We start from the raw sequence: 26,211 nt of genomic DNA, 5'->3' as shown, positions 1-26,211 counted from the left end.
TTAAAACAATGTGCGAGGCATATAGCCCGTGCTTGATCGCTTCTTCTTGACAGAACGCTTGTTTCTGTGCTCTCTGCATTTTTGGTGAACTCTTTGCCTTTCGGGGTGCCTTACCTCCCCATCTTGCGACCATGGACGCGGAGCATGCCACAGGCCCTCCTGGCCAGAAGTCATCACGGCTGTCAACCGCAAGGAAGCGAGTTGGCTCCCCCAGCGACACCGAGGACACCGAGCTGTACTCTATGTCGGAAGACGACTCATCCGACGACGGCTTCATACCCGTCCGGAGTAAGAGGGCGAAGAGAAAGATCGCCAACACAGCGCCGTCACCTCCTGCGAGCACTACGACTATGAAGTCAAGGCCTACGCGCTGGCCACACGTCATCATCTTTATGCCGGAAGAACCGTCAAGCAACCTACGGTTGCTGAACAGGCAAGCCCTATCCATTTTTCTGGAACGTGCGGTGCCGGATCAAATTAAAGACATCAGAATAAACCCACGCAAGAATATACTCGCCATAGACGTGTACAACGCGAGTGCGCTTGGAACACTTCAAGAAATCACGGAGCTTGGCGGAATCAAAATGCGCCCCTTCATCCCGATCGACGACACATCGATAGCCGGTGTAATTTACGACATTGACATTGCCATTCCCAATGAAGATTTACCTAGCCTCATCAAGCCGGCAAACGAGGGCACGATCATTACGCAAGTGCGCCGTCTTGGGAATACGCGCTGCGTAAAAGTAATCTTCAAGGGGGATTGCATACCCTCCCACGTTAAAGTCGGACATTTTCGACATCCAGTTCGACCATTCATCCAGAAGCCGCTTCAATGCCATCAGTGCTTCAGGCTAGGACACGTAAAGGGCGTGTGTCCGAACTCGCTTCTGTGTCCCCGTTGCGCTGAACCTCATGCAGAAGTGACCTGCGGTGCCACAGTTCTGAAGTGCGCCAACTGTAGCGGCCCTCACGCAGCCTCGTCGAAAGACTGCCCCCGCATCAAGAGGGAGCGCGCGGTTCTGAAGCAAATGGCCAGAGACAATTCGGCCCACAGGGAGGCAGCCGAAGTAGTCCGGCGTCGGCGTCGACGTCGGCACCGTCGTAAGTCTTCAAAGAAGGCGCATGAGCGAAGCGATAGTACCCGCTCCACTACGGTACCGCTTAGTCGCGACGCGATAGGGCCCACCACTTCCACGAGGGCATCAGATAAGACTCTTTCTTTAGAGGAATGGCCTACGCTACCGAGCCGCTCCCTTGCTAAGGAACCTCAGAAGGTCACGGCGCCACCGGAGCCTTCTCCGGCCATTGATGATTCACCTAAAACAGATCAAGTCATCTCGGTGCTACGTTCCCTCATGGAGGCCATCCGAACGATTTTAGTTGAGATGGGGACACCGTCTGCTCGAAGCGCACTTAAAGTGCTGGACGCCTTAAGCCCAGTGCTTGAATCCCTCAACTAGAAAGATGGCTACCCATACCCCATCCTTCCGAAAAGAAGTCAAGGCAGCGTCCGTCATGCAGTGGAACGCCAGAGGGCTAAAATCACGAATTTCAGATTTCCGTCAGTATGTGTACACCAATGTGTTTCCACTCATCGTCATTTGTGAGCCCAACTTGTCGAAACCAATCAGACTGTCAGGGTACGAATGTTTCATGTCATCAACAAATAGTGCATGCAGCAAAATCATCATTTTTGTTCGTCGGGAACTCACCTATGTTTTGCAACCGATTGCGCCCCACGACGACAATCAGTATTTATGCGTCACAGTTAAAAAGAACAAACTCTTGTTTACTCTCATAGGCGTGTATATATCGCCTTCCAACAATTTCGACACTAAAAGATTAGCGGATATCTTGAGTGTTAGCCCCGCTCCATGGGTCATCATAGGAGATTTCAATGCACACCATCCAGCATGGGGAAGTACAAAGACAAATGCAAGAGGACGAAGATTATCAAGCATCGCCTACAACTATGGCCTTACTCTCTTGAACGATGGTAGCCCCACCTTTCTTCGAGGCGTGACATACGGCAGCTGCCTCGACCTTGCTTTTGTCTCCAACTCTCTCACCAGATATGTGAAGTGGTTTCCAGATATTGAGACCCATGGGAGTGATCACATTCCCACCTATCTGAACATCAAAGGCTTGATGTCTAGATCTGGCCCACGGAATACCATTCGGACGATTCAATGGGCCAACTTCAAATCTGATATGGAAGATGCCTGCAGCGAGGGCCTGCCCTCTGGGTTAGAACAAACAATTAAAAATACGATGCGGAACGCCACTCGCATACTGACGATCTCTCACACGCGAAACGACTTCGACATAGAATTAGAGCGACTTCGCGCACTTCGTCGCCGGGCGGAACGTCGATATCGGCGTACAAGATCAATCCATGACCTTAGGGCAGCCAGGAGGATACAAAAGAAGATTCAGCGTCGAATGAATAGATTAGCGTCGGAACGTTGGGCAACGTTTTGCCAAACACTCGACCCCCGCAAGCCGCTGTCTCACATTTGGAAAACGGTGCAAGGTCTGCGTTGCCTTCCGGAACAGCGTTTTCCATTCAAGGCACTCGCGCTTTTCCAAGGGCGGCAAGACATCGATGTCGCAGAAGACTTTTGTGTGCGAATGGCAGACCAAGCGACACGCCCAGATCCTCCAGCCCGAGATGATGTCCCCCATTCCCGAGATTGCCGCATGGACCTTCCTTTTACAATGGAGGAGCTCGAGGCGGCACTAGCTCTCTGCAGGCGCTCATCATCTCCGGGTCCAGATGGTATATCATACCGAGCCTTGTGCTATCTCGGAGAATCCGCACGGACAGCACTATTGAGTCTCTACAACACCTCATGGCAGGAGGGAAATGTTCCTGACGAATGGAAAGTGAGCCGCCTGGTGCCAATATTGAAGCAGGGCAAATCCCCACTAGAGCTCAGCTCTTACCGCCCGATAGCGTTGGCCAGCTGTGTAGGAAAGATAATGGAACGGATGATCCTTGGCCGCCTGGAATGGTACCTTGAACACTACAAGATTTATCCGAGTTCCATGGCTGGTTTCCGACGTGACCGCTCTTCCATCGACAATGTAGTTGATCTCGTTTCATATGTCCAGCACGAAAGGTCCCGTAAACGTTTATCTGCAGCTTTATTCTTAGATGTGAAAGGGGCATACGATAACGTATTGCATGAGGCTATTCTCGACGCTCTTGTGACGGTTGGCCTAGGTGGCCGAGTATTTTTATGGATTGCAAGTTACCTATCTGCAAGATCATTCTATGTATTAACTGACGATGGCCCAACTACGCGACGCTATACCAGCAAGGGCGTTCCTCAAGGCGGTGCTCTCAGCCCGACGCTATTCAACCTCGCTCTTATTGGGCTTGCTGAACACCTGCCAACTACCACCAAAATTTCAGTATACGCAGACGACATCTGTCTCTGGACTTCGGCAGTCACACGTCCTCAGATACGTGCACGGCTTCAGAGAGCGGCTACTTTGACAGCGAGCTACTTGTGTGAACAAGGTCTCAGCATATCGCCAGAAAAATGCGCCCTAGTGGCGTTTACTCGCAAACCAATGACGCCTTATGTCATCTCAATCAACGGGCGGACCATTTCCTATGTCAGAACCTACAGATTTCTAGGCGTAATTATCGACCGAGACCTCTGTTGGAGCCCGCACGTGGCTTACATGAAACGACGCCTAACAGCAACCTCCCAGTTGTTTAAATACCTGACAGGAAAGACGTGGGGGATGTCAGTAGACGCAATGCTGAGACTCTACAGAGCTCTCTTTCTCGGTTTTTTAAGATACAGTCTACCTGTACTGAACAACACCTGCAAGACAAATATTCGTGTTCTGCAAGCAGCGCAAGCTCAAGCACTCAGAGTTTGTCTTGGTTTGCCGAGATGCACGTCAACTGAGGCAACTATTGCGATTGCTCGGGACCATCCAATGCAGACTCACATCACGGTGGAAACCCTGAGAACGCATATCAGACATTTGGCACGGGCCCCCTATCACCACCTTGCAACACTACCTTCAGACAGGCACCAAGCATCATTCTCAAAAACTATTGTCAAGTACAACGACAAACTTCCCTCGGGCTTCACCGCTGCATCTAAACCATCGATGCCCCCTTGGTGCCTTGTCAGCCCCACAGTCCATCTCAACGTGCCAGGAATCGGGAAAAAGTCTGAGCTGTCGTCGCCTGTGCTGAAACAACTGTCTCTGCTTCTTCTGCACGAGAGGTACGCAGACAGTGCACATATTTATACTGACGGTTCCACAAACATCCAGTGTTCGTCCGGTGCTGCAGTCGTCCCAGAAAGAGGTATTACCATCAGCTTTAGGACTGACCACCCAACGACATCTACATCTGCGGAACTAGCTGCTCTTCGAGCTGCACTTTGTTTTGTCAATCGGGAACCACCTCGACAATGGTCAATTTTCAGCGACTCAAAGGCAGCCCTACAATCTGTACTATCAGCTCTGCGTCGCGGGCCATCTGAACAGCTCGTATTCGATATTAGATGCCTACTTCATACATCACATGAGAAAGGACATCACGTGACGTTTCAGTGGCTGCCAAGTCACTGCGGCGTCATCGGAAATGAAGACGCCGATAAAGCCGCTCGGACAGCTCTTGAAGACACACAGGAAGAGGCCATACCACTTTCACGTTCCGACGCAGCCAGCAGACTTCAAGTGCTTGCACAGGAGATCACGCTCTCTCTATGGTGCACACCAAGCAGCCAGACCAACCGCAGCGATCATCAACACGACCTGCCCTCCTTGATGCATCTCTGTATGCCAACCGGACTCCGCCGAAGTGAGGCCACCCTGCTTTATCGCTTATGGCTAGGGGTGGCCTTCACGAAATCTTACTCGTTTCGCATTGGAATGGCCGACAACGCTCTCTGCAATGCCTGTCTTTGCGAGGAGACGCTGGAACACATTCTGTGCGACTGTCCTGAATATAATGTTCAGAGACAGTCCATGGCGTCCGTTCTAGCGCACCTTGACAGTAGACCATTGTCAGTTGCAACCATTTTCACATATCGCCGACTGAAGACATCGCAGCTGAAGGCGACGAAGGGACTACTTCGGTTTATGAAGGATACGGGCTTGGACAAGCGACTGTGACAGTGATGTCACGTACCACACAAGAGTGACAGACTGTAACCAACGATGTGTGTGCCGTGTTATGTGCCCTCTATCTCTTCTCCCCATCTTTCATCCCCCCCATCCCCCTCCCATGTGTAGGGTAGCAAACCGGTTAGGCAAAACTGGTTAACCTCCCTGCCTTCCTTCTCCACTTTTTCCTTCCTTCCTTTCGTTAAGCTGCTAGGGTGGGTGAATGATCGTTAGCTACTTATTGGCGTCGATACCGTGGTGTCCTCTCAATTTTTTTATTGCTTTCGTCATCGCTTACTTTTTATTTATGGCGAAATTTATATAAACTAGAGCAGCTGAAGCCCACACACTAGGCTACAGAAGCACAACGACATTAAGCTCGAACTGTTCTTGATCTTAAAGCGAAGCTTTCTTTGCAAACGCTCGAGCAGACATTGCTGTCCACGCTATCTTGCCGAATAGCTAGACGCATATCGTATAACCGTCCATGCTGCCATTATACCGTTGCGCAGGTGCTCATTCATGAATCAACTGATGAATATGGCAAACCAGTTCTGTGGAATCCCGCAAAGTGGAGGAAGGTTCACGAAAGAAAAGCACTGTCATCCCTTTTCGGGACCCTTCCTCCTCCTCGCAGGTCTCCGCAGGACTGAACTACCATATTCAATGCCCGTGTGCTTCGAGTTGTCGATTAATTCACCCTCGCTCTGCCATCTGCGAGCCTCTCGGTCAGCTCAGGTAGGAGCGACCACCCCGGAAGGGCATTGGTCCCGGGTTCGGTCTCTCGGACAAAATTCGCCTGTGAATGCATCATTCCTTTGCCTTCTTTCATCCCAGGCTCTGGTGTGTCTTTCGGGTAGGTTTCTCGCCGAGCAAAGTGGGCCGGTCATGCAGGTAGCGTAATCAAAAGTGGGCCTATCCCGGAGACGGTGTAATCCGCAGGTAACGCGTGCGCCAATCATGCTGCCAAATGCGGTGCCGAACGCGGACACGTGCGCGTTGCCAGTTAAATGACACATTTCCGGGACAAGAACGGGGATAGTTCTTTGCGCGTAGCAAATGAAAATAAAATATCACGCATCATGTGTGTATTTGCATAGTATTTCATTCAAACGTTTCAATCAACGTTTCAAGCGTATCTCAATGTTGATTCCAAGAAGGGCGTTGGATTTCCCGTATTTATTTTTAATCTTGACCCACCTTAAACTGGAGCTCAACAATTTCCTATTAACCAGAGAAGATGCAGCAGCAAACAGAAATAAAAAGCTTAATTTTTTTTTGTCCTACTATCACCTTGCCGAAAGACACGGTCGTCAACCGAAACGTTCACGGTGCTGTGTATAACTCTGACTGCTCAATCACCGTCATCAGTTGACCTTACACACCTTGACTTTGTTCACGCGGTGAAGTATTCAGATAAAGGACTCCGCCGGAGAATGACACCTACAACACGTTCTGGGCACATTTGAGGACGAGGCGTAAAACAATTCCGTCTCTGACGCCCCCGAACCGAGATTGCCCAGTCCTCCTTTCCTTCCCACGCCAGACAAGGTCGTGAGTGGCCCCTGCTCGCTTCCCGTGAGGTCCTGAAAAGAAGCGCCGCTAACTCCCGGGCGCCGCATGACGGCACCGGATGGGGCAAGTTGTGCGACCGAGGGCTTTCGCGTGGCCAAATGCCTGTTTGCCGAAAAGTGACCGATGCGTGGAGAATAAACCTCCTGGCTGAGTGCGGTTCATCTTTCTTAGACTTCCGAATCGCTTCAAACATCGCCGTTTCTAAGGCAACCTGACAAGGGAGGGCCTGCAGTTTTCATGTGTGGCTGTTCACCGTTAGCGCTGGCGCCACTCGAGAAAGCTGATCAGGAGCCAGCAACGCAGAGTCGCCGAAGCGGACCACTGCGCCGTCTGCGTTAAAAATTCATTCGCCGGATTCCGCAGACGGAGCCTCGTGGCGCAGGATAACAGGCGCCGCCTTCTTTTTTGACAGCCGCTATATTCGGCGTACGCGAACCAAATGAGCACGTACAAATGAAATAAAGTTTTGCTCCAAGTGCTTGTCGACAATGACGGCTCTTATTGGCGAGTGTGTTGTCTTCCGTGTGTCTGTTTCGTGCGCACGTTTGTTTTCTCGCAGCCACGGTGAGCGTATATATGCGTGGAGCACACAAATTGTGCTTCTTGGCACGAGTGGTCCCAGAAGTTTGGGAACTTTTGCATTTAAAACGAGCTCAAGGTGCTCATAAGCCAGCAACCTTACTTTGGGACGTCAGATCTTAATGGAGACTAAATAAATTTCAGGAAATTTGTTTTTATACGTTGCCATTACAATGTGCGACCGCTTGCTGAAAGTAGCTAAAACAGCTAATACTAGCCGCAATCTGAGCATTTAGGGCATACAAAATTATAGTTAATGACCGTCGCTCACGAGGTCGTATGAGTACATGCGAAATTATTCGGAGGGCGTTGGCACAGCCCTGGAAGTCGGCACGTCCCTGCGACTCTTTATAGACATTCAAGGTCTCTCTCGCTGTTCCCTCCTTTCTCTCTCTTTTCAACTCCCCTCCCCCAATGCAGGGTAGAAAATAGGACTTGTGTCTGGTTAACGTCCCTGCCCTTCCTTGCCACCGACCTGTCTCTCTCTCTCTCCATTTGGATCCAGAGTTTTCCGTTCTGGTGCGTCGATAGCAAAATAAAAATGACGTAGTGCATTAGTTTTGCTTTATCTACTGGTTCTTTCTCTGACATACTCTATATCTTTGACGGGGTGCGTAATGCTGCATTGACTGACACATATCTCAAAGACGGATTTCCAGTTGCGGTATAAATAACAGTAAAGCTGTATTGCACTAGGTGCAACGTGCTGCTGATTTAGATATCCGACACTTTCGAAACGCTTTACTTTTGCCACGAGTGTGTCATTAGATAACATTGTCTGTAGTTTCTTTTTTGGCTACCTACTTACTATTGTAACCTCCGGAAGTGAAGCTTCATTCATTCTGTGGGCTCGACATAGCGAGCAGAGTACAGGATATTGTGGCAAACAATTAAGTGATGTGAAAGAATTCGGCGACCTCGAATTGGCATGGCCTCCGCTGATGGCGAGCTCCGCGTGACAAGGACCGGGTGGCAATGGGCGGGTATAGTTTTTTTGCTAATCACTTTTCAGGCCGCTGGATGCCGCGTATTCGCGGGGCTCTTTTTTGTATTTCGCGCGCTACGAGTGCAGCGCGAAAAATTAAGCAGGACATAGCGCGCCGAAAACGACTGAATGGGACATTGTAGGATGCACTCCCACCGGAAGTCGCATCTCTAATTCAGAAATATAAAAAGTTGCATTCACCTCTAGTTAGCCGCGTAATTAGTACAGAGCAAGATTATCCTAAAAGCTGGACCGAACGCGGTTGGTCCTATAAGGCATACTGTGCCACTTTCGGCAGCTCGGCTACAGTGGGGAGACCCGGCAGAGGACGCGCGCTTCTGGATCAACTCGGCCACAGAGTGGCCGGCCTTGGGGCCACGAAGCGCCCGCAGTCACGTGCGCCGAGTGCGCATGATGGATCGAGCAGGCACGCTGGACGCCGCCGAAAGCGCGTGCGTGCATTCTGTGAGGGCGTGCACCAATGTGTGATTCGGACCCGGTGGCATGGCAGGATAACATCTATAAGCACTTGGCGATTGGCGGAGCGTCCAGTCAGCGTTATGGTCCAGAAACGATTGTCGGCGCTAGCTGAACGCGAAGGCAGAGGAACGCTGCAGCGCGCAGCTCTCTTGAATGGAGCTCGAGACGGTGGAGAGCATCTGCTCCGTATGCACGCTTCCTCCAGTGTCTGTCGACGATTACAGAAGACCAGGCGGGTCTGTCTATAGGGAAAAATAAAAGTGTTTTGATTGCGTAGTCGACCCCGATTGTTCCACTCGATGCTTTGCAGTGTCGTGAGACGGAATGCGAGGCGGGAGAGGACAGGGAGTTTATGCTGTTCTCCCGGACCAATTCTCAGCGTCCACCATTCCGTGCCGATGCTGCGGGCGATAGCCGCACCGACAGATGGGTTACACCCTTCCCGCCAAGAAGGCTTATTATTTCCGCTCATATGCGAGTGCAGGAGGAAACATTAAAAAAAAGACGCTGACAAGGATGAAAGTTGTCTCCGCCGCGGAGGCTAAAATGACACGTAGGCGAAACCGACGTCCCGAATGCCTTTGCGATTCTCTGGCCACCGGCTGTCCGCGCTGTCTCACCAAGTACTGCAATGAGGCATTATGACAGAGTGTCAATACCACTCATCTCCGCGCGCATTAATAATCGTCATGAGAAATTTTATTCTCCTAAAGCGCAAAATACCTCTCAACGATGGAAATATGTGAAAAAAGAAGGCAGTAGTGCGCGAGGAGGAGGGAACTTGCGCGGTCAGACGACGCTTCCCAGCATCCTCACTGTCTTGGCAGACGCCCCGGTATACAGCGCGTTTCACCGCGGAAATTCAAACGGTGCGGGAAGCGTTTTCTTCTTTAGTTAATAGCGTTGTCAGCAACAACAAAATTCTATGGCGTGCAACCGGATTCGAATCTTGCAAATGTGGTGTTCGATGATGGTTGCACGATCACTTCGTCGCTCACTAGCCCAGTTTAGCCGCCTGCGACAGTGCCGGCGGTGTTTCAGGAAAGAGTCGTCAATAATCGAGCCAAGCTCATCTCCCGCCCTGTACGCGGCTCGTTACTGTCGAGTGCACGCCCGCACACAATGCTGGCGCCAAAAGCACGGGGCCCGCCGTCTCGCAATTCATTCGGGCGCAACGCAATGTCACGATCCCAAGGCAGCGCGAACTCGACACAGGATCAACGAAACACGTTTCGTTGCGAACGTGTTTCGTTGCTCCTCGGTTGCCATGGGATCGCGCCGTCTGTAGCCCGGTGGAATTGCCAAATAAATGAATCTCACCAAGCACAGTCGTGCACTACCAGCAATTAAACGGCAAAATAAAATAATCAACGGACAATGATAGTCTTCAACTTCACATCTAAACTTGTGCATTGAGTTATAACATTAAGTCGTAAAAACAGGTGAAAATTTGTTATCTAGCCAAGCGATCATCGCGTATTTAGTCTGGGAAGTTGTGTCCGCCAGCTTACAATGGCTCAATAAGCTGTACGTTATGGGCGATTTTTCTAAAGGTATGTTTGACAGAATCTGTGCGAAAGTTCCCTATCGAAGAAACCCGTACGCGACGTTACTTCAACATCCAAGCATCCCATATAAATTATAAGGACATTTACAGTTTATTTTTTATACAGGGGGACCATTTTTAAACTTCCCGAAAATTTTAAAAATCACCATATATCATATTTCTAGTCCTTGAGCTGGATTATTCAAAGAGAGGCGGACATTAGTTGCTCGATAAATGGAAACACATATTCAAATAATTAACGAAATGCACTAATTAATAATATAATTTGGGGATTTTGGTTAATTAGTTGAACATCTTTTTCGTTTCTTTCCTTTATTTCTGGTAACGTCCGCCTCTTGGAATAATCCAGCTCAAGGACAAGTATTATGCCATCTGCCACAGGCAATTTATAAAAATTCCGGAAAACATAAATATGATCTCCCCATATAAGAAACCATAGTTGCATACGGGATTAATAGCTTATGGAGTTACGAAGCGTATAGACTTTTTTTATATAGAATTCGGCTGATAAAACATCAGTTCCCTGTTGAAAGATGTTTCTAAGCGCCACTCGTTGTGCACTTCGCGATTACATACCGGGAGGAGTCGATTTCTTGCAGATCAAAATACAAGTTAAAGAATCGGCATGAACATTTTGTCAGCCAGTCTCGTCTAAAGTGAATAACTGACGAAAGAGAAAAAGTCAACTAATAAAAAAAACTGACAGATGGCAGTGCGGTTCCACGGTGCTACAACAGATTGCTACTTATTGATTGAACCGCTCATTCCTGCTTTTTGATTGTTGCCCTCATAATGCATGATAACCGGATGGGCGGTTATAAACTTCCCGCCCAACCTATACAATCGCCCATTCTCCATACCAAAGGTGAATCAGTCTTCTTTATTGAACCTGTTCCAGGCACCAGCCAAGGCAATGCATCGTTATGAAGCGTCATTACGTGCGAGTTTGCCAATCCTTCAAATGAAAACCTATCGTCTCCCCGATATGGCTTTTCTTTTTTAAGATCCAATAGCTTTCTTCGGCTCATCAGACAAGCTTTCTTTGCTAGAACCTAACCGTATTGGTCGGTCGACCCCGAAGGCAGTGCAGTCCTCTAATACAGCGCCTCAAAGCTCTCACGAGGGAAGACAGCGAGTAACTGGCGTGTGACATTTGAAAACGCTGGCACGAGATGCATGGCCGTGGTCCTACAATGATGGCGCTGCGGGAAAACGGAGCTTCGCTCCCGACACCAGTCACGCATTTCTTTATAGGAGTATAGAAGGACGTTTGTAAGTGTTACGAGAAAAGCCTTTTTAACAAGGCGCTCACTGGAAGCGTTTGTCTATTCGCTTATATTTACAATCATCGTCGATGTTTTCTGCAATTTTTTTTACATGCGGATGGGCATTCCTGGCATTGTCAGAGTAGTTTTCTTTTTCGCGGCCATCTATCTATCTGACCAAAAACGTTGGCCGAGGCCGCAGGTAGTACAGTCTAATAATGCGGGCCATTCCCGCGGATATGGGCCGCCCTTCGGTGAACGCCAACTCGGGCAGTGCTTGCTTCGCTGCGGCGCCACCAGATGGCGCAGCGTGTCTAGAGCCCGGCTGCAGTGGGCGCCTCGCGAATGATGCGCCTCCGCTGTTCACAGACTTGGAAAGCCGTCGTTAAAAAAGAAGTACTGCCTCTTTTTTTCTTCTTTTTTACTGCCATCTGCTCGATCTGTCTAACGCAACAGATCGAGCACACGGCATCCCTGTGGTGCTGACCATAAATCTAGTTGCGTTGCCCAATAAATAATTTTAAGCTAAATAATTTCGAGTACGTCACATGGGGCACGCAAGCAAACGTGTGGTGCATAATTGATATAGCATACGTATGCAGTTAGTTAAAATTGCGCTTGCACTGAAAAGCATGATTCCAGCAGATGTACTGAACACATAACTTGATTGTATGCTCAATCGCGGAACAGAAAAAAAAGAAGTAGGCAGGCGCGCAGGTCGTGACGGCGCCTCCGATCGCGTACTCGGCTCACGTCTGTAGACGAGCGTGGCAGATCGGGGGAAGCCGCCGACGCGCTTGAATCACTATTGAGCCGCGTCAATTAGATCACGTGCAAAGTGGGGGGCAAGTACAGCTGGGTTTCAACCCGATTGCCGGCGCGAGGTTTCCCGCTGCTCGAGCTGTAGGCGACACACGCTGGCGCGCTCAACCTGCCCAGGTGTTCGACAGCCAGAAGTGATTGAACAGCGTCACGACAGGAGACGTAGTGCATACTGCCTTAAACGATATCGTCGTACAAGTTTGAAAAACGCGCATTTCGGTAGCATAATCTTATCGAAATCGTTGTGTATATGATTTTTTAATTACAATTCTATATGGATCTGTCGATCAGACTATACTAAGGTTTTCGCGGTCGCGTTTGAATCACACTGCTCCCATTTCAGTTGACAGTACAACTGAAGCCATCTTTATCGCATGCGTATCTGATGTTATATGCTAGACCCCGTCGGGGGCCAACGTTCGAGCACGTAATGCGTATAAATACCTGCAAAGGAATTACACGCATGGAGCAGCAGTCTGCATGGCGAAGGACTTATTTGAAAGAGTTCACTCCCGGAATAACTGGTACGTTGCTCGTGAGAAGTTCGTGTCCCAGCGCCAGACCAGAGGACACGCGTACGGGGACACAGACACAGTTCCCTACGCTTTCCAACTCTCGACGGCTCTGCAGGGAGCGGTGACACGCATGACCGACCCCGCGCGCAGCATGCAAATCACGTGTGTGGTGCCACCGCGACCGATACCCCGCGTGTGTGGAGCGGGCTTTGCATTGCAGACAAGTTTCTCAGTGCCACTTTCGTTCACATTATTTCCTACTGTTTAGTTGCCATATGGTCCTTGTACTTTAAAAGCATCACACGCCGCATCCAAATCTCTCTTCAGTTGTTCACAATAGCTATAGGGGTACCATTGTTAAGGACCTTTATTTTTTTTCTTTTATGGCAAAGCTCCCACCACCTGTTGTATCCATGGTTTAGCGAGAATTTCGGGGCAAGTTTCCCACTTTGCACAATTCGGGTCGCCATAGTGCCGCGCAGGAGTTGAAGCGCCTTTTTGTGGCATACGTGCTTGCTTCTAATAAGCAGCCGAAGACTGACAATTCGGTTGGGATGACTACAATAAAGCGACGACGTCAGCGCAAGGCGCCAATGAAAAGTGCATGCAGGGATATATACCTCTGTCCGCATTAGTTAGATGCACGCCACGCATTAAGCAGATTTATTCGGCTTTAGTGCACTAAGCGCTTTTCTTTTATTCTTTTTTATTTTGCGCAGTATATATAGCAGGATGTAAGGTCCTCTAATGCTTGTTCGATATACAAAGAACCGGCCGGAATAATCGTTCGATCGTCCCAACGGCGGCGGCAGAGATCCGCTTCTCGCGGTGATATTAGGCCGCTTCACTGATTTGCATGCGCAGTTGGGCTAAGCGGCCACGTTCCGTCAGAGGCATCGCTCTTCCGCTCGCACGACGTCCGCACCGAAGCGGGGGCAATCGCGTTGAAGAAATCACTTAACGCGCCAAGTGCACGTTTGTTTTACGAGCTGTGTAAAAGGTGAAAGGTTATCACCTCAGACTACATTCACAACCGACACCAAAGCGGCCGAAGTGAAATCCACAATGTACTTTCGGCAGAAAGTGAGGGAGTGGTTTTAGATAAGTTTGCAAGAGGCCGGAAAAAAAAAAAAAGGCCTAATGTGAGACGCCTGCAGCAGACGAGGTACACAGAAGCAGGCGGCTTGCGGAGAGTGTATAGAGGATGCGCGCAATGCACGACCGACGGGACGTCAGCACATCAAACAGCAAAGAGTGAAATCAAAGAGTTTGAGATTTCTAAGGGCAGTGCCCTATACTATTCGAAGCCAAATCAGGATGCTGAGGACGCTGTGTAACGGGGCAAAATCTACCACTGAGTGCGTGGTGGAAATAGCGCCGAGATAGCCTTGCATACCTTGTGCAGCATGTCGCAGTGTCCAATGAGATGTAAATGAGGACCACGTCGGAGGCAATGAGTTTTAAATACGGAGTCTGAATGAAGCCGTGGGCAATACAGTTAAATACGACTGAAGCATTTGTGGCGTATACAGCGTAAATACACCATTAAAACAAAAATCTTTTTTCACACCAATGAAAGGCTTTTAAGATTCGATACTTCTGTAGCACAAACCACTTGTTTTATGAGTCAAAAATAGACGCTCAGCAGAAATATCTTGAAGACAGACATGGCTGCTTCGTAGCCCTTTGACCAATGCACCGTTTAAAATCGAGTGCTCATCAAATCCATTCAGTTGTCCCTGGTGTTTCTTATATCGCGGAGAACAAAACGACCTGGTCAAAAGTGCGTATACTTTGACTATGCGCATATCAAGATCCCGAATGTGCGCGAATAGAAGAGTGAAGACTAGATTGTGTAGTCTAGCGTCTCGACGCTGGCTACGAAGGATGCTATACGAGGGACGCCAGACGGGAAGCATTGGCTTCGACTTTGACGCGCACCTAAGTGGGCGCACAAGCGCTTTTGCATCCCGGCCCCACCGGCCGGCATTGTGAAAGACTGCGACTCCGGGCCATTCGGCTTCACTCGCGGATCTGGGGAGCAATAAAGAAGAAGGAACAGAGAGAGAGAGAGAAAAGAAACGGATTGTGGCTTCGATCTTTTTCGTGCACTTTTACGCTTCCGCAAGTGCGCGCACAAAACCGACAGGCACACACGTGTATCGCACACGCATGGAAGGTTGCAATAAAGGCGCCAGGCATAACGCTCTGGTTCCGCTGACGCGTGATGAGGAGCACAGTGAGAGACCGTACCCGCAATTCCTATAACGCTCACGGTTCTTCTACGTACCGCGCTCTCAGACTGACCGTGCGTTATAGGCACACAAAAATAATAATAATAAAGGCAAAGCATAGTACGCAAATGAACGAAACCAACTAACCGCGGTCGTCCAAATCCATGTACATTCGAACCTCGTTACAACGACACGGGATATAATCAGTGCCATCCGTGTAGTTGAAATCTCTTGTAACGAAGTAAAATTGTCCTGCCAATGGATGTAACGAACTAGATTTGTCTCGGAAACCAAAAACTACCAGACCGTTACAAGTCGAATATATAGCTTTCCGCGGACCCACATTCGGTGCAGAAGTTAGAAACTCCGACGTCGAGCAACGCGCCATGTGGCCATGCCCGAGCAGCGGCTCGTTATTGCCATCGCGCTTGCCTCGGCGGAGAAAGGGAAACGCGACGGTGGTGCGAGAGGCCAGCGCGTCCATCCCTCTCTCTCTCACTGCGCGGGCTGGTGGGCGTGGCCTCTGAGATCGCGTCGGCGGCGCCAGTGCAATCTCGGAGGCCAAAAGAGTCGGCCAAGCCAGGCGGGTGTGGCGAGGTTTGTTGGCCTTGCTCACCCACACGGTAGAGCCGAGCGGCGGATCGGCTGCGCAGTCGGCGCGCCATATTATGTGCCACGTGCCCCCTTGTTGCTGTTTCATTAAAATCTCATCGCATACGCCACCGCGTAGCGCTTCCGCAAGTCGTCTTCTTCTATGCGTGTTTGTTTGTTGTGCACTCCATTGGAAATATATTGCCGTAAAGGGCAATAATGGATATAACGAAGTAATTTTGACTCTCCATTGAACTTTGTCATACTTAAGAAAGTTTACTCAACAATAATAATAATAATAATAATAATAATAATAATAATAATAACAATAATAATAATAATAATAATAATAATAATGTTTATTGCCACAAAACATACAAAACAACACAAGCAGGTCGGTCTAAGACTCAGTTGGCTTGTAGGACCGTGCCAATGAATATGATAGACAAGGCAATAATAATAATAATAATAATAATAATAATAATAATAATAATAATTATTATTATTATTATTATTATTATTATTATTATTATTATTATTATTATTAAAGGTGTGCAAAAAACGTTACCCCGCGCAGACTGATATTCCACGCCTGTATACATATAGAAAAGCTCAGCCGAGACACTTGAATGTAGATACCTAACATGCAAAAAGCATGGAGAGATAACTTATATATTGTATTTTTATCTCCAGTAACTCTTGTTCGATTGCAACCAAGTTATGCCTAGCGATTACTTTAATACGAAACGATCATTTTTTCTAGGCTGGTTTCATGCAGGTCGACTTTGCAGCAACGGCGTTCTTATAGCCAGGCCACACTCACTTCATGAGGTGTCATGTTTCAGCGGCCACTAGTTATTCAGCAATGTCGCACTCACGGGCTCTCCAGTTCCTATATACTTCAGGGACTCTACTGAAACTGATAAATTGAAGCCTGTCATTTTTCTTTGGCCACGTCCTTTATTCAAACACACACATGTGCGTGTATATATATATATATATATATATATATATATATATATATATATATATATGAACGAGACGAAACGGAACCGAAGGGCCCGATTTTTATTAATCATAAGAAGCTAACAAACAAAGACACCAAGGACAACATATGGAAAATTACTCGTACTTACTAATTAAATTAAAGAAATGGTAAATTAGTGGAAATGAAAGTGGATGAAAAAACAACTTGCCGCAGGTGGGATACGAACCCGCGTCATCGCATTTCGTGCAAAGGATGTTCCACATGCGCCCCCAATGTTTGTGAGTGGTGGCTGCTGGCTAACGCTCCCAGGGTTAGTTCTAGCAGTACAACACAAGTACCCCAGCAACGGGATGGGAAAACGTCGCCGTGGTAGCTGAATTGGTAGAGCATCGCAAGCGTAATGCGAAGATGTCGTTTCGTATGCCACCTGCGGCCACATAATATATATATATTCTTGCCCATTTTTTTTTTTTTTGCCATTTAAGGCTGTAAGTGCGAAGCCAGCGTATCCATTCCCAGCGGTGCACCTATTGTAGAACGGCCCGGCCCTTATCTGCCGGTAGCTCCGCGGCACGGCGCTGCTGTCAGCTATTGAACACACACACGTACACACACACACACACAGATAGAGAGATGTCCCAGCTCACTTTAGCCAAGGTTTACAAATATTTTAAGCAGCCTAGGAGGCCACGACCAAATGCATGTTGTTGGTCATTCTGTGGAGCAAGTCACTCACATTATCTTGTGTATTCTGCTTATAACTGCACAATTAGTCAAGGTCATTTAACCAACTTCGCAAGCACCAGCTTCAGGGCAAAACATCCACTGGGAAAATTGCAGAGAGCTTTAGAAGACATCTAATTCGGTAGCTTCGAACTTTCTAGCTGTTGCGTAATCGTGCACCCTATATAAATATGAAAAGAAACAGAAAGCGAAACCCGTGACATGATCATCGTTGACGCACCGCGATTGCAGTGCTCTCGAACGTATGCAGCCAACGGCGCATTTAGCCTGCAGGTGCGCTGCCACTCGCTGATCGACAGGGCAGCGATTCGGCAGCGCGATTAACGCCACCGCCGAGCTTCCGTCGCGGCACTCCGTGATAGCGATAAGCAGCGCTGCTCGTTTTACACGCGGTACGTTTGAGAGCGCTGCAATCGCGGCGCGCAAGCGGGCAGATCACGGGCGTCCTTTCCTTTCTTTTTTTCACGTTTCGCGGAGTTTCTTCAGCCCGCAGAAGAAGTTAATTATTACAGAAGAAGAGGTTGGGAGGATTGAAAGCCGGGCGAGCTTGTACGAATTCATGTTGTTACTGTGCGACGAAACCCGGGGACAAAACACACAACACATGCGCAGACTCGCAACTGCAGTTTAACCTGAACGGGTGCTACAAATAAATTGTTGGCCTAGGTAAACGTGTCATTATATATAAGGCGGAATGAGCGGAGAAACAAAAAAGAATGTCCGTCACAAAACAGTATTTTCCATGCTTCGGCATTGAACATACCGTGTTAGACACATATACGAAAACTTCTGATCTGAGGAAGCTCTTGACGGTCGGCTTATGCATTCTTCTTTTTCGTTTCCAATATAGATATATCTTCGCCCTGTGAGCGTACTTATTTGCGACACCTTTTCATACCAAACCTGCAGCGCAGTTGCTTATCAGATCTGATCTCGCGAAGATTACGCCTCGCCGAGCGTCATTATCGGAACGCGCGGTGATGTCGTGCGAGCGTCGAGAATGACGTCGGCGGCGCTTCGAGCTACATCGAATGGATGAGAAGGGGCGCCCAGATGAGTCCCAACCAAATGAAGCGAACGGCGTTTTTAAAACTGCGCATATATTGCGTCTATTCATATACTTCCTGTGACGTCCTTCTATGCTATAGGATTGCAACGTTGGCCTTAAAACCAGCAAACGAGAACTTAATTAACCAATCTTAGATAATTAGCGAACGCGCTGCGACGGATACTCGACCATTCCGCCCTGTTGAAAGAAGCGACCAAAGCATCGGTGTACACGTGGGTTGAATACCATTTTTCTTAAATCCGTTTCCGCTCACATGGTATATACACTGTAGAATAGCTATATATATGTATATAACAGCTTCTCTGCAGTTAAATACGAGCCGTTTTAGCGCTCCAAAGAAGTGCATTAAATACGAACGACAGAAAGAGGCAGTGCATACGAGACCGCTGTACGCGCAATCAAGGACTTACTTTCTCTCTCTCTTGCTCTTTGTACAGATATTTAGCACGTGGGCCTTAAGGATTGTTTTCCATCAATTCTGTTCCTTTCTTATCCCCCTTCCCAGCAAGTTACTGATAGTGGCGAGACCGCGGAGGTATATACATACGCACGTCTACTTCACTGTACATTATATATATATATATATATATATATATATATATATATAACAAGAAGAAAGGCTAACGAAAAGAATCACTGCATAACATGGCCGCTTCGGCATCCCAAGGATTTCCATGCTTTGTGACAATATCCCGACCACCCGCATGAAAAGAAAATCAGTTTCTAAATGTCGGTGTACATTCATATCCACGAGGTCTCTGGCACGACTCGCGGATGAAACCGAGTGGGCATCACGATGATATTCACGTCTGCAGCAAGACCTGTGGGTCTTTGCAGCAATTCGAATAATGTATACAACATTTGCATAACACGTAGCCATGGCACGGCATGCATTGGTCGCATAAAAATACGATGACGTCCGTGTGACTGCTATCGCCGTCCTAAATCAAGATAAATCGCCGTTCTGAGCAAAAACACCATCGTAATTCGAAGGGTCTGCGCTGTTTCTCGTGTTGCAATCCTCATTGTCACTTTTCAATAGGCATGAACACAAGCGCGTGATAAATGGGCTTTCCCAGACTGTGCCACGAAGAAGTCGCGCACGAACCAAACGAAAATTTTAAAATAAGTAAGTAAAATTAAACAAACAAAACACGCACAGAGAGAAGGAAAGGGAGCAAGCAAGTTCCCGCGCTGCCTCGGCCGCTGGCTGCGGCCCTGCTTGCACACGGTGTCCACGTGCTCGCGAATCTGCCTTCGCTGGCACTGACGTTGTGTGCATGTCGACATATGCGCACTCATCTGATCGCGTGATGGGCAGTTGAGCGCTAAGCGCGAATGGCATTGTGGCATATGTCACACAAAATACGATGGCGCCTGACATTTTTACTTTTGGTCGTGAGAAACATTTGGCGGCTGCGCATACAGGGCCACATTCATCACCCTATCAACAGCGGATTATCTGCGACACTCCTCAGGCTTACGCGCGTGGATTAGCGTTGGTATACGCGAAAGTAGCAGGTGGCCATCGGTATATACCGCCTATATAGTCAACTACGGAGCAATACATGGCAGTTCTTTATATTACCAATTTTCTGCACAACGCAAAAATGCAAGCATTTCTTATTAACACAGTCAATGGTTTGGCGAAAGCTCGTCTGGTTGTGGATATCATAGTCAGAGGGGGAAAAAAGGTGGGGGGGGGGAGGTGGGGCGACGGCAACTGCAAACGAAAACAAATATATGCAAGACGTTTCGGTTCTCGTGCCGTCACTCGTTCTTGCAGCTAAAGGGTCTCCTTTGTTTATCATTATTTTTTGATCGGCGTCCATTTTACCCTTGACTACCTGTAATATGCGAGGCCTTGGTTTCAAACACAAGAACGCTCTGGAACAGTGTTGACGCTCACAGTTACCCCATGAATGTGTGTAAGGTGCCAGCTCTGCTAATGAACACCGCGCATGCTCAGGTTGCATCTGACCGGAGTGATTGGAGTGCCACAGGGTGGATAAATAAAGCGCGCGTAATCGAATGAGCGGTGGAGGGTCGAACGCTGATTGATTCCAACGTCTCCATCCACCTCTAACGCAGTTAACTAGCTGGAATGCAGTTGGATGAGTATATAAGAAAAAAAAAAAGAAGTGCCGGAAGTGGGGAGGCAATAAATAAGGCATCCTTAATATGCCTTTACAAAGCAACATCCAGGTAGCTCTCTAACGTGGAATGAGTTGATAGCCTTATAGCCTCTATGAGCTAACGTAGTCTTGCTGGTGTTGTCATTAAATATTTACAACAAAATTAGCGTGATTTAACGGGTGTCATATAACAAGGCCACGTATCCTGGCGATGTCCTTTCGTTCTGCTGCATGGTTCCGCTACAGGCGAACTGCAATCATGGTATTGGCGAGGCTCCTGAACTGTTTCGGGTTCTCTGCGTGCGATGCTAGCTCGTGAACGAACGTTGCTTATTTCCAGGCTACGCGCAGTCGAGAGTGATAACAATAGTAGTTCATATATATATATATATATATATATATATATATATATATATATATATATATATATATATATATATATATATATATATATCGTTGCACACACTGTGAGAGACGTGTTACACTTGTTGTCATCGGTGTTGGCACAGCAGTCGTCCTCACCTGGTCTGGTCGAGCATGGCCGGCTGCATCCAGCCGGCGGCGCGCAGGGGCGCCAGCGGCTCTTCCTTGAGGCCGGCCATGGGGCCCCTCAGGCCCGCGGCGTCCTGTAGGCCGAACATAAACGTGCCTTCAGCTGCCACGCGCCGCCATGGCCCGGGGGAGCGCGCCGCCTGACAGCGCGCCGGGACCGGCCGATTTGACTCCGCCAAACCTCCGGGGGTCCGCTTTTGTGAGCACACACGCGGCCCGTAACAGGCGCCTCCCATAGGACTGCCCCCTCTGGAGACCTCCGCGACCGGGGGGGGAGACGGGCGTCCCGCCAACAGGTGACGGGAGCGCCCCGCCCCCGCGGCGGGTGGCCGCCGGGGGGCGGGACTGCGGCGCGGCCCAATGGCAGCCCGCGGGCGCCACGTGCGCGCCACGTGCTGCCGCTGCGGCGCCCGGCCGCGCGCACTCGCCGCGACGCCGAGCCGCAGCACGCCGGCACAACTCAGGTAGGCACTCGGGCCGCCTCGAGGCTCCGCGCGCAGATGGCGCCACCGGCCGAGCCGGGCGTCATCCCGCGAGCGCGACCCCGAGGCGGGCTGCGGCGCGACTTTCGCGGGACGCCTTTGGTTTCGTTTTGCTCGAAGGTTCTCAGTTGGCTCGAAAGAGCTCCGCTGACGCGTCTGTGCCGAGATAATTGGTCGACACCGAACCTTTGCATAATCACCGGCTGGCGCAGTGCTTGCTCTTTTTCTCGACTTTACAACTGCGAGAAACATGTGCGCTTCTTTAAGTGTGGCTCAGCACTTCTGAATCGTTCTAGTTTACCCTGCGCTTTAGAGCCAGCTTCTAAACGCCTTTTGGTTTCATTTATAAAACGGGAAACATCACGACAGCTCTTCTTTCAATGGCACCTATCTATTTCTCGTTTCCTTTCATCTGGGAGACGTTGGTATTACCAGAGTCCTTCCATACTTTTCAACGACCGTGGTATGACTTTTCGTACGATGTGCCACGAGCGTCGTTTGTGACACGCTCGAGTTCGTCGTAGAGCTCCATGCTCTTTGGATTTTCATTATGTCGCACAATAACAACACGCTCCGCTGTTCGCATTAGAACGATTGCAGCCGACAAGGGACCGCGGGTTCGAGGCAATATCTAGTGTCTATATTCTCGCAAACTAACGATGCCCTTTTCTTAGGTTCGATACTCGAGGTTATGGAGGAAGGAAATAAATTAGGCGGGAGTATTACGTCACGCAGCCAGCCCCATGAGGTCACCCTCTCTCTCAAAAAGTCGGCCCAGCACGTGGCCCTGCGCTGGGCTGCATGGAGGTATACATGTGGAGGAAGCAAAAGACTTTCCTCCTTGCCCGTTAGCATTCGGCTCGATACCCTTGACTCCCCGTAGGCTTTAACTGACGCGTGCTCGTCGGAGTGATTTCTTCCCAACCGCTCTGCGCACAATTTCTCCCGATGTGCTTGCGCAGCTTCCGTGCTTTATTGCTGCGCATAAATCGGCTTCGTCGCGGCGTGCGAACGCGGTAGCCGCATGCACGTTGCTGTCCTGCATATCTGGCCTTTCTGCAAGAGCGGGCGCTTACCGGGACGTGATCACGTGTTGCGCCGACTGGGCTGGATTCAGTGTTGTTACGCTTGCTTCGTCTCTTCCTCCGTGTTCAAGGCAGGGCTGTATATAGGAGAGTGCGACTCGGTCTTTAGAGATGACAACTCATTAAGCAGCAACAATTCTAACTCACTCTATAGCGCTCGCTCTGACTGTATACAAGTTTAAACCTTGCAGTTGCCAAGTTTAAAGCATGCGAAGTGCTGATGTGTTATTTTGGGCAATATTTGCCGAAATGCGCTATACAGCGGGAGTATTACCGCTTCGATAGTGATAACACGACAATTCCTCGTGAAGTCATATGTATGCTATCAGGCGGTTTCACGGGTACCAAATATTCCTTGCAATTTCAATGCATACATGGCTATCCATGGCAAGATAGGTGATGAAATGTGAACAGCGTATACCCTTGCTTTTTGCGCTTCGCAACACTCAGCCACCACGGTGTCTCAGGCTCCATGCATCCATGAATGTGCGCATCGTCTCTGGCGTGCCTGTCGCAGGTGTACTGTGCGCGAGGGTGGCTTACAACAGCGATATTCGCAACAACACTCTGGAAAGGATCATCGTGGAGCGGCGCAGCATGCCACCGGCGAAATCATGTGATCACATCGAATTATAGCAACAGTCGCGACGCGTGCCAGATGCGCACTGCATGTCGACTGGACGCCGCATCGCATCCAGGCGACTCTTCGATGCGACGCGCCGGCCATAAAGACTTTAACCTAATGAAGTTTTAACCAATGAGGTTTTTAACTTAAGTTTTAACTTACAAGTTCTAGCCGGGGAGCTCGCAAGGTGGATCCACTTGGAACTAATTCTCGGAAGGACACCAGTTTCGAGATGTTAATTCCCCAACTTTGCGTAGAAATGCACTGGTGCTCCAGTTACTTCTGTTGACAAAACGCATAAAACAACGTTTTGTCAAGAAAACAAGTTGAACGACAGCGCATTTTTACGGCAAGTTTTACGGCGCATATCTCGTAAATATATAGTGCCGTCCACATGGTTTTTTTTTTTCAAGTGGTTATGCCTCACAGTCTCACCCGCTAGGATTTGTAAACTGCATTATGTGCCATAAAGTAATTAGCTGAATACTTATGTGGTGAATTTTTGTTAATTAGTTGATTATGTATTTGCATTTTTTTTTGCAAGTAATGTTCGCCTCTTCACACACACACACACACACACACACAGTTTCCCTCTTTGACACACCTAATGCTAACGAACTGCAAAAAAAAAAAAAAACGCTAGCCGAACCTCCATGTATGGGAAGTATCCGAGATATTCATAGCGTTATATTCGGCTTCGACTTGGGCCTGCTGCTGTTGTTGCGGCTGTTTTGTAAACATGTTAGAATTAAAGGCAACTGTATATATATATATATATATATATATATATATATATATATATATATATATATATATATATATATATATATATATATATATATATATATATATATATATATATATATATACTTGTGTAGTCTTGTATTGCACATTCCGTACTCGTACAGCCTTCTCTTTCCTTCTCGTGTGCGCTTTGCACTAATCCCTCGTGTTTTCTCTTGTACGTGTTTGTTCCCAGTATACCGAGCAAGGGTCTATGGGTGCTTGCTGAAGTATGGCACAAACTTTAGTGTTTTTAGTGTTTTCACGTTGTTGATGCCACGTATGTATACGTGATCAACGACTGCTCTTTGTCTTGTAGAAGGCACGTAGTAGTCCGTATACACGGTGTTAGATTGACGACTGTTTTGCACCGATGTGCATAATCGTAGCGGTTTGCGCGGACAATGAGGCCTCGCCACGCCACACTTGCCGGCCGCTGTCCAGCGCGCACACAATGGCCTTAATCTGCGCATTCTCCCCCTGTATTTGGAAAGCGTTCAGTATGGGGTCGCGGTCGGCCCGGTATTGCACTATCTGTGGGATCGGCCCACATTTTTTAACTACTGACGAACGGACACTCTTTCGGACCTACACCCCCTATAATACTAGAAATTAAACAAGCCGACTCGGATTCACGCATGCGCGTCAGCGTCATAGTGCTCTCAAACATATACAGGGCATTATTTTTTTTTGGGGGGGGGGGGGGGGGGGGGGCTGTACCCAATTTTTAAAATTAGAAAAATATAAATTACCGTACCGTTATTTTTACCGAGTGTACGGATTGGAAGCCTCTAGATTCAGAGCAATTTCGGGACTTACGTGCGTAATTAGTGAAGTTGCGGTAATCAACTTTTTAATTATAAACAATAGGTGGCTACAGCAAATTAGTACTTTGGGGCCCGTCCTCGACACTACCTATCACAACAATCAAATTTTGAATGCTGGAATTTATGTGGGAGCAACGTGAACAGTTAGGTTCCCTAGGCAGGCTCCTTGAAACAAAAAAAGATGGCTGGAGAACGAGCGCCTGGGTCGTCGATGTCTCCGCCTATCCCCTTCTTTCGTCACGTCTGTCCGGCCCTGCGAGCAGCTTTCGTGATCGCCTTGCTGTCTGCGGCGTTGCCCTAGCTCTTCAATGCCGGCGGGCTGCCAAATTTACTTAGTCATTCCGTTGGGCACCCCGTGTCCACTTCAATTGACGAAATTACCGTTTGGGTGCCACGTTAACCCTGTAGCGCCAACCGCGCTCTTTGGGTTTTTAGATACTGCATGCACGGCGTCATATATCAGTCCGTACCGTCGACCATATGGTATTCCTCCCCCCCCCCCCCTTCACTCAATGAGTTATGTTTCTATCTGTTTTAGTTTGCGCGTCTTACTGCGAAGCGGTATACGTCAACCGCCAAAGGAAATTTTCGTGTCGTTGGCGTGGTAAGCAAAAAAAAAAAAAAACTACTCCTGTATGGGCCGAGCCCCAAGGTGGTGCAATGGCGGGCCGACCCGCGGTGGAGGTGAAGCAGGCGCTGAGCACTCCCCGTACGTGGACGGATCCCGAAGTTAGTGCAATGCCGGCCCGACCCGCGGCGGAGGTGAAGCAGGCGCTGAGCACTCCCCGTACGTGGGCCGATCCCGAAGTTAGTGCAATGCCGGCCCGACCCGCGGCGGAGGTGAAGCAGGCGCTGAGCACTCCCCGTACGTGGGCCGATCCCGAAGTTAGTGCAATGCCGGCCCGACCCGCGGCGGAGGTGAAGCAGGCGCTGAGCACTCCCCGTACGTGGGCCGATCCCGAAGTTAGTGCAATGCCGGCCCGACCCGCGGCGGAGGTGAAGCAGGCGCTGAGCACTCCCCGTACGTGGGCCGATCCCGAAGTTAGTGCAATGCCGGCCCGACCCGCGGCGGAGGTGAAGCAGGCGCTGAGCACTCCCCGTACGTGGGCCGATCCCGAAGTTAGTGCAATGCCGGCCCGACCCGCGGCGGAGGTGAAGCAGGCGCT

General features: G+C 49.1%; 2 protein-coding genes across 6 annotated transcripts in view; one reads left to right on the top strand and one right to left on the bottom strand.

Moving 5' to 3' along the window:
- Window positions 1-21,494, bottom strand: part of kn (EBF transcription factor knot) — a 139,420-nt gene extending 117,926 nt beyond the window's left edge. For all 3 annotated transcript variants that reach the window (XM_050192992.2, XM_050192993.2, XM_055061247.1), the window contains exon 1: window positions 21,214-21,494. In XM_050192992.2, the coding sequence (XP_050048949.1) occupies window positions 21,214-21,479 (266 nt within the window). In that variant the 5' untranslated portion in view covers window positions 21,480-21,494. The remainder of the gene's footprint in view (window positions 1-21,213) is intronic.
- Window positions 21,495-21,651: 157 nt separating this feature from the next.
- Window positions 21,652-26,211, top strand: part of LOC129380411 (uncharacterized) — a 70,592-nt gene continuing 66,032 nt past the window's right edge. For all 3 annotated transcript variants that reach the window (XM_055061249.2, XM_055061250.2, XM_055061248.2), the window contains exon 1: window positions 21,652-21,707. The gene's annotated coding sequence lies outside the window, so the exon portion shown is untranslated. The remainder of the gene's footprint in view (window positions 21,708-26,211) is intronic.

Source organism: Dermacentor andersoni, chromosome 1 (assembly GCF_023375885.2).
Source record: "Dermacentor andersoni chromosome 1, qqDerAnde1_hic_scaffold, whole genome shotgun sequence".
Lineage (NCBI taxonomy): Eukaryota > Metazoa > Arthropoda > Arachnida > Ixodida > Ixodidae > Dermacentor > Dermacentor andersoni.
Note: the sequence above shows the minus strand (reverse complement) of the source record. Positions and strands in the feature narration are given on the sequence as shown.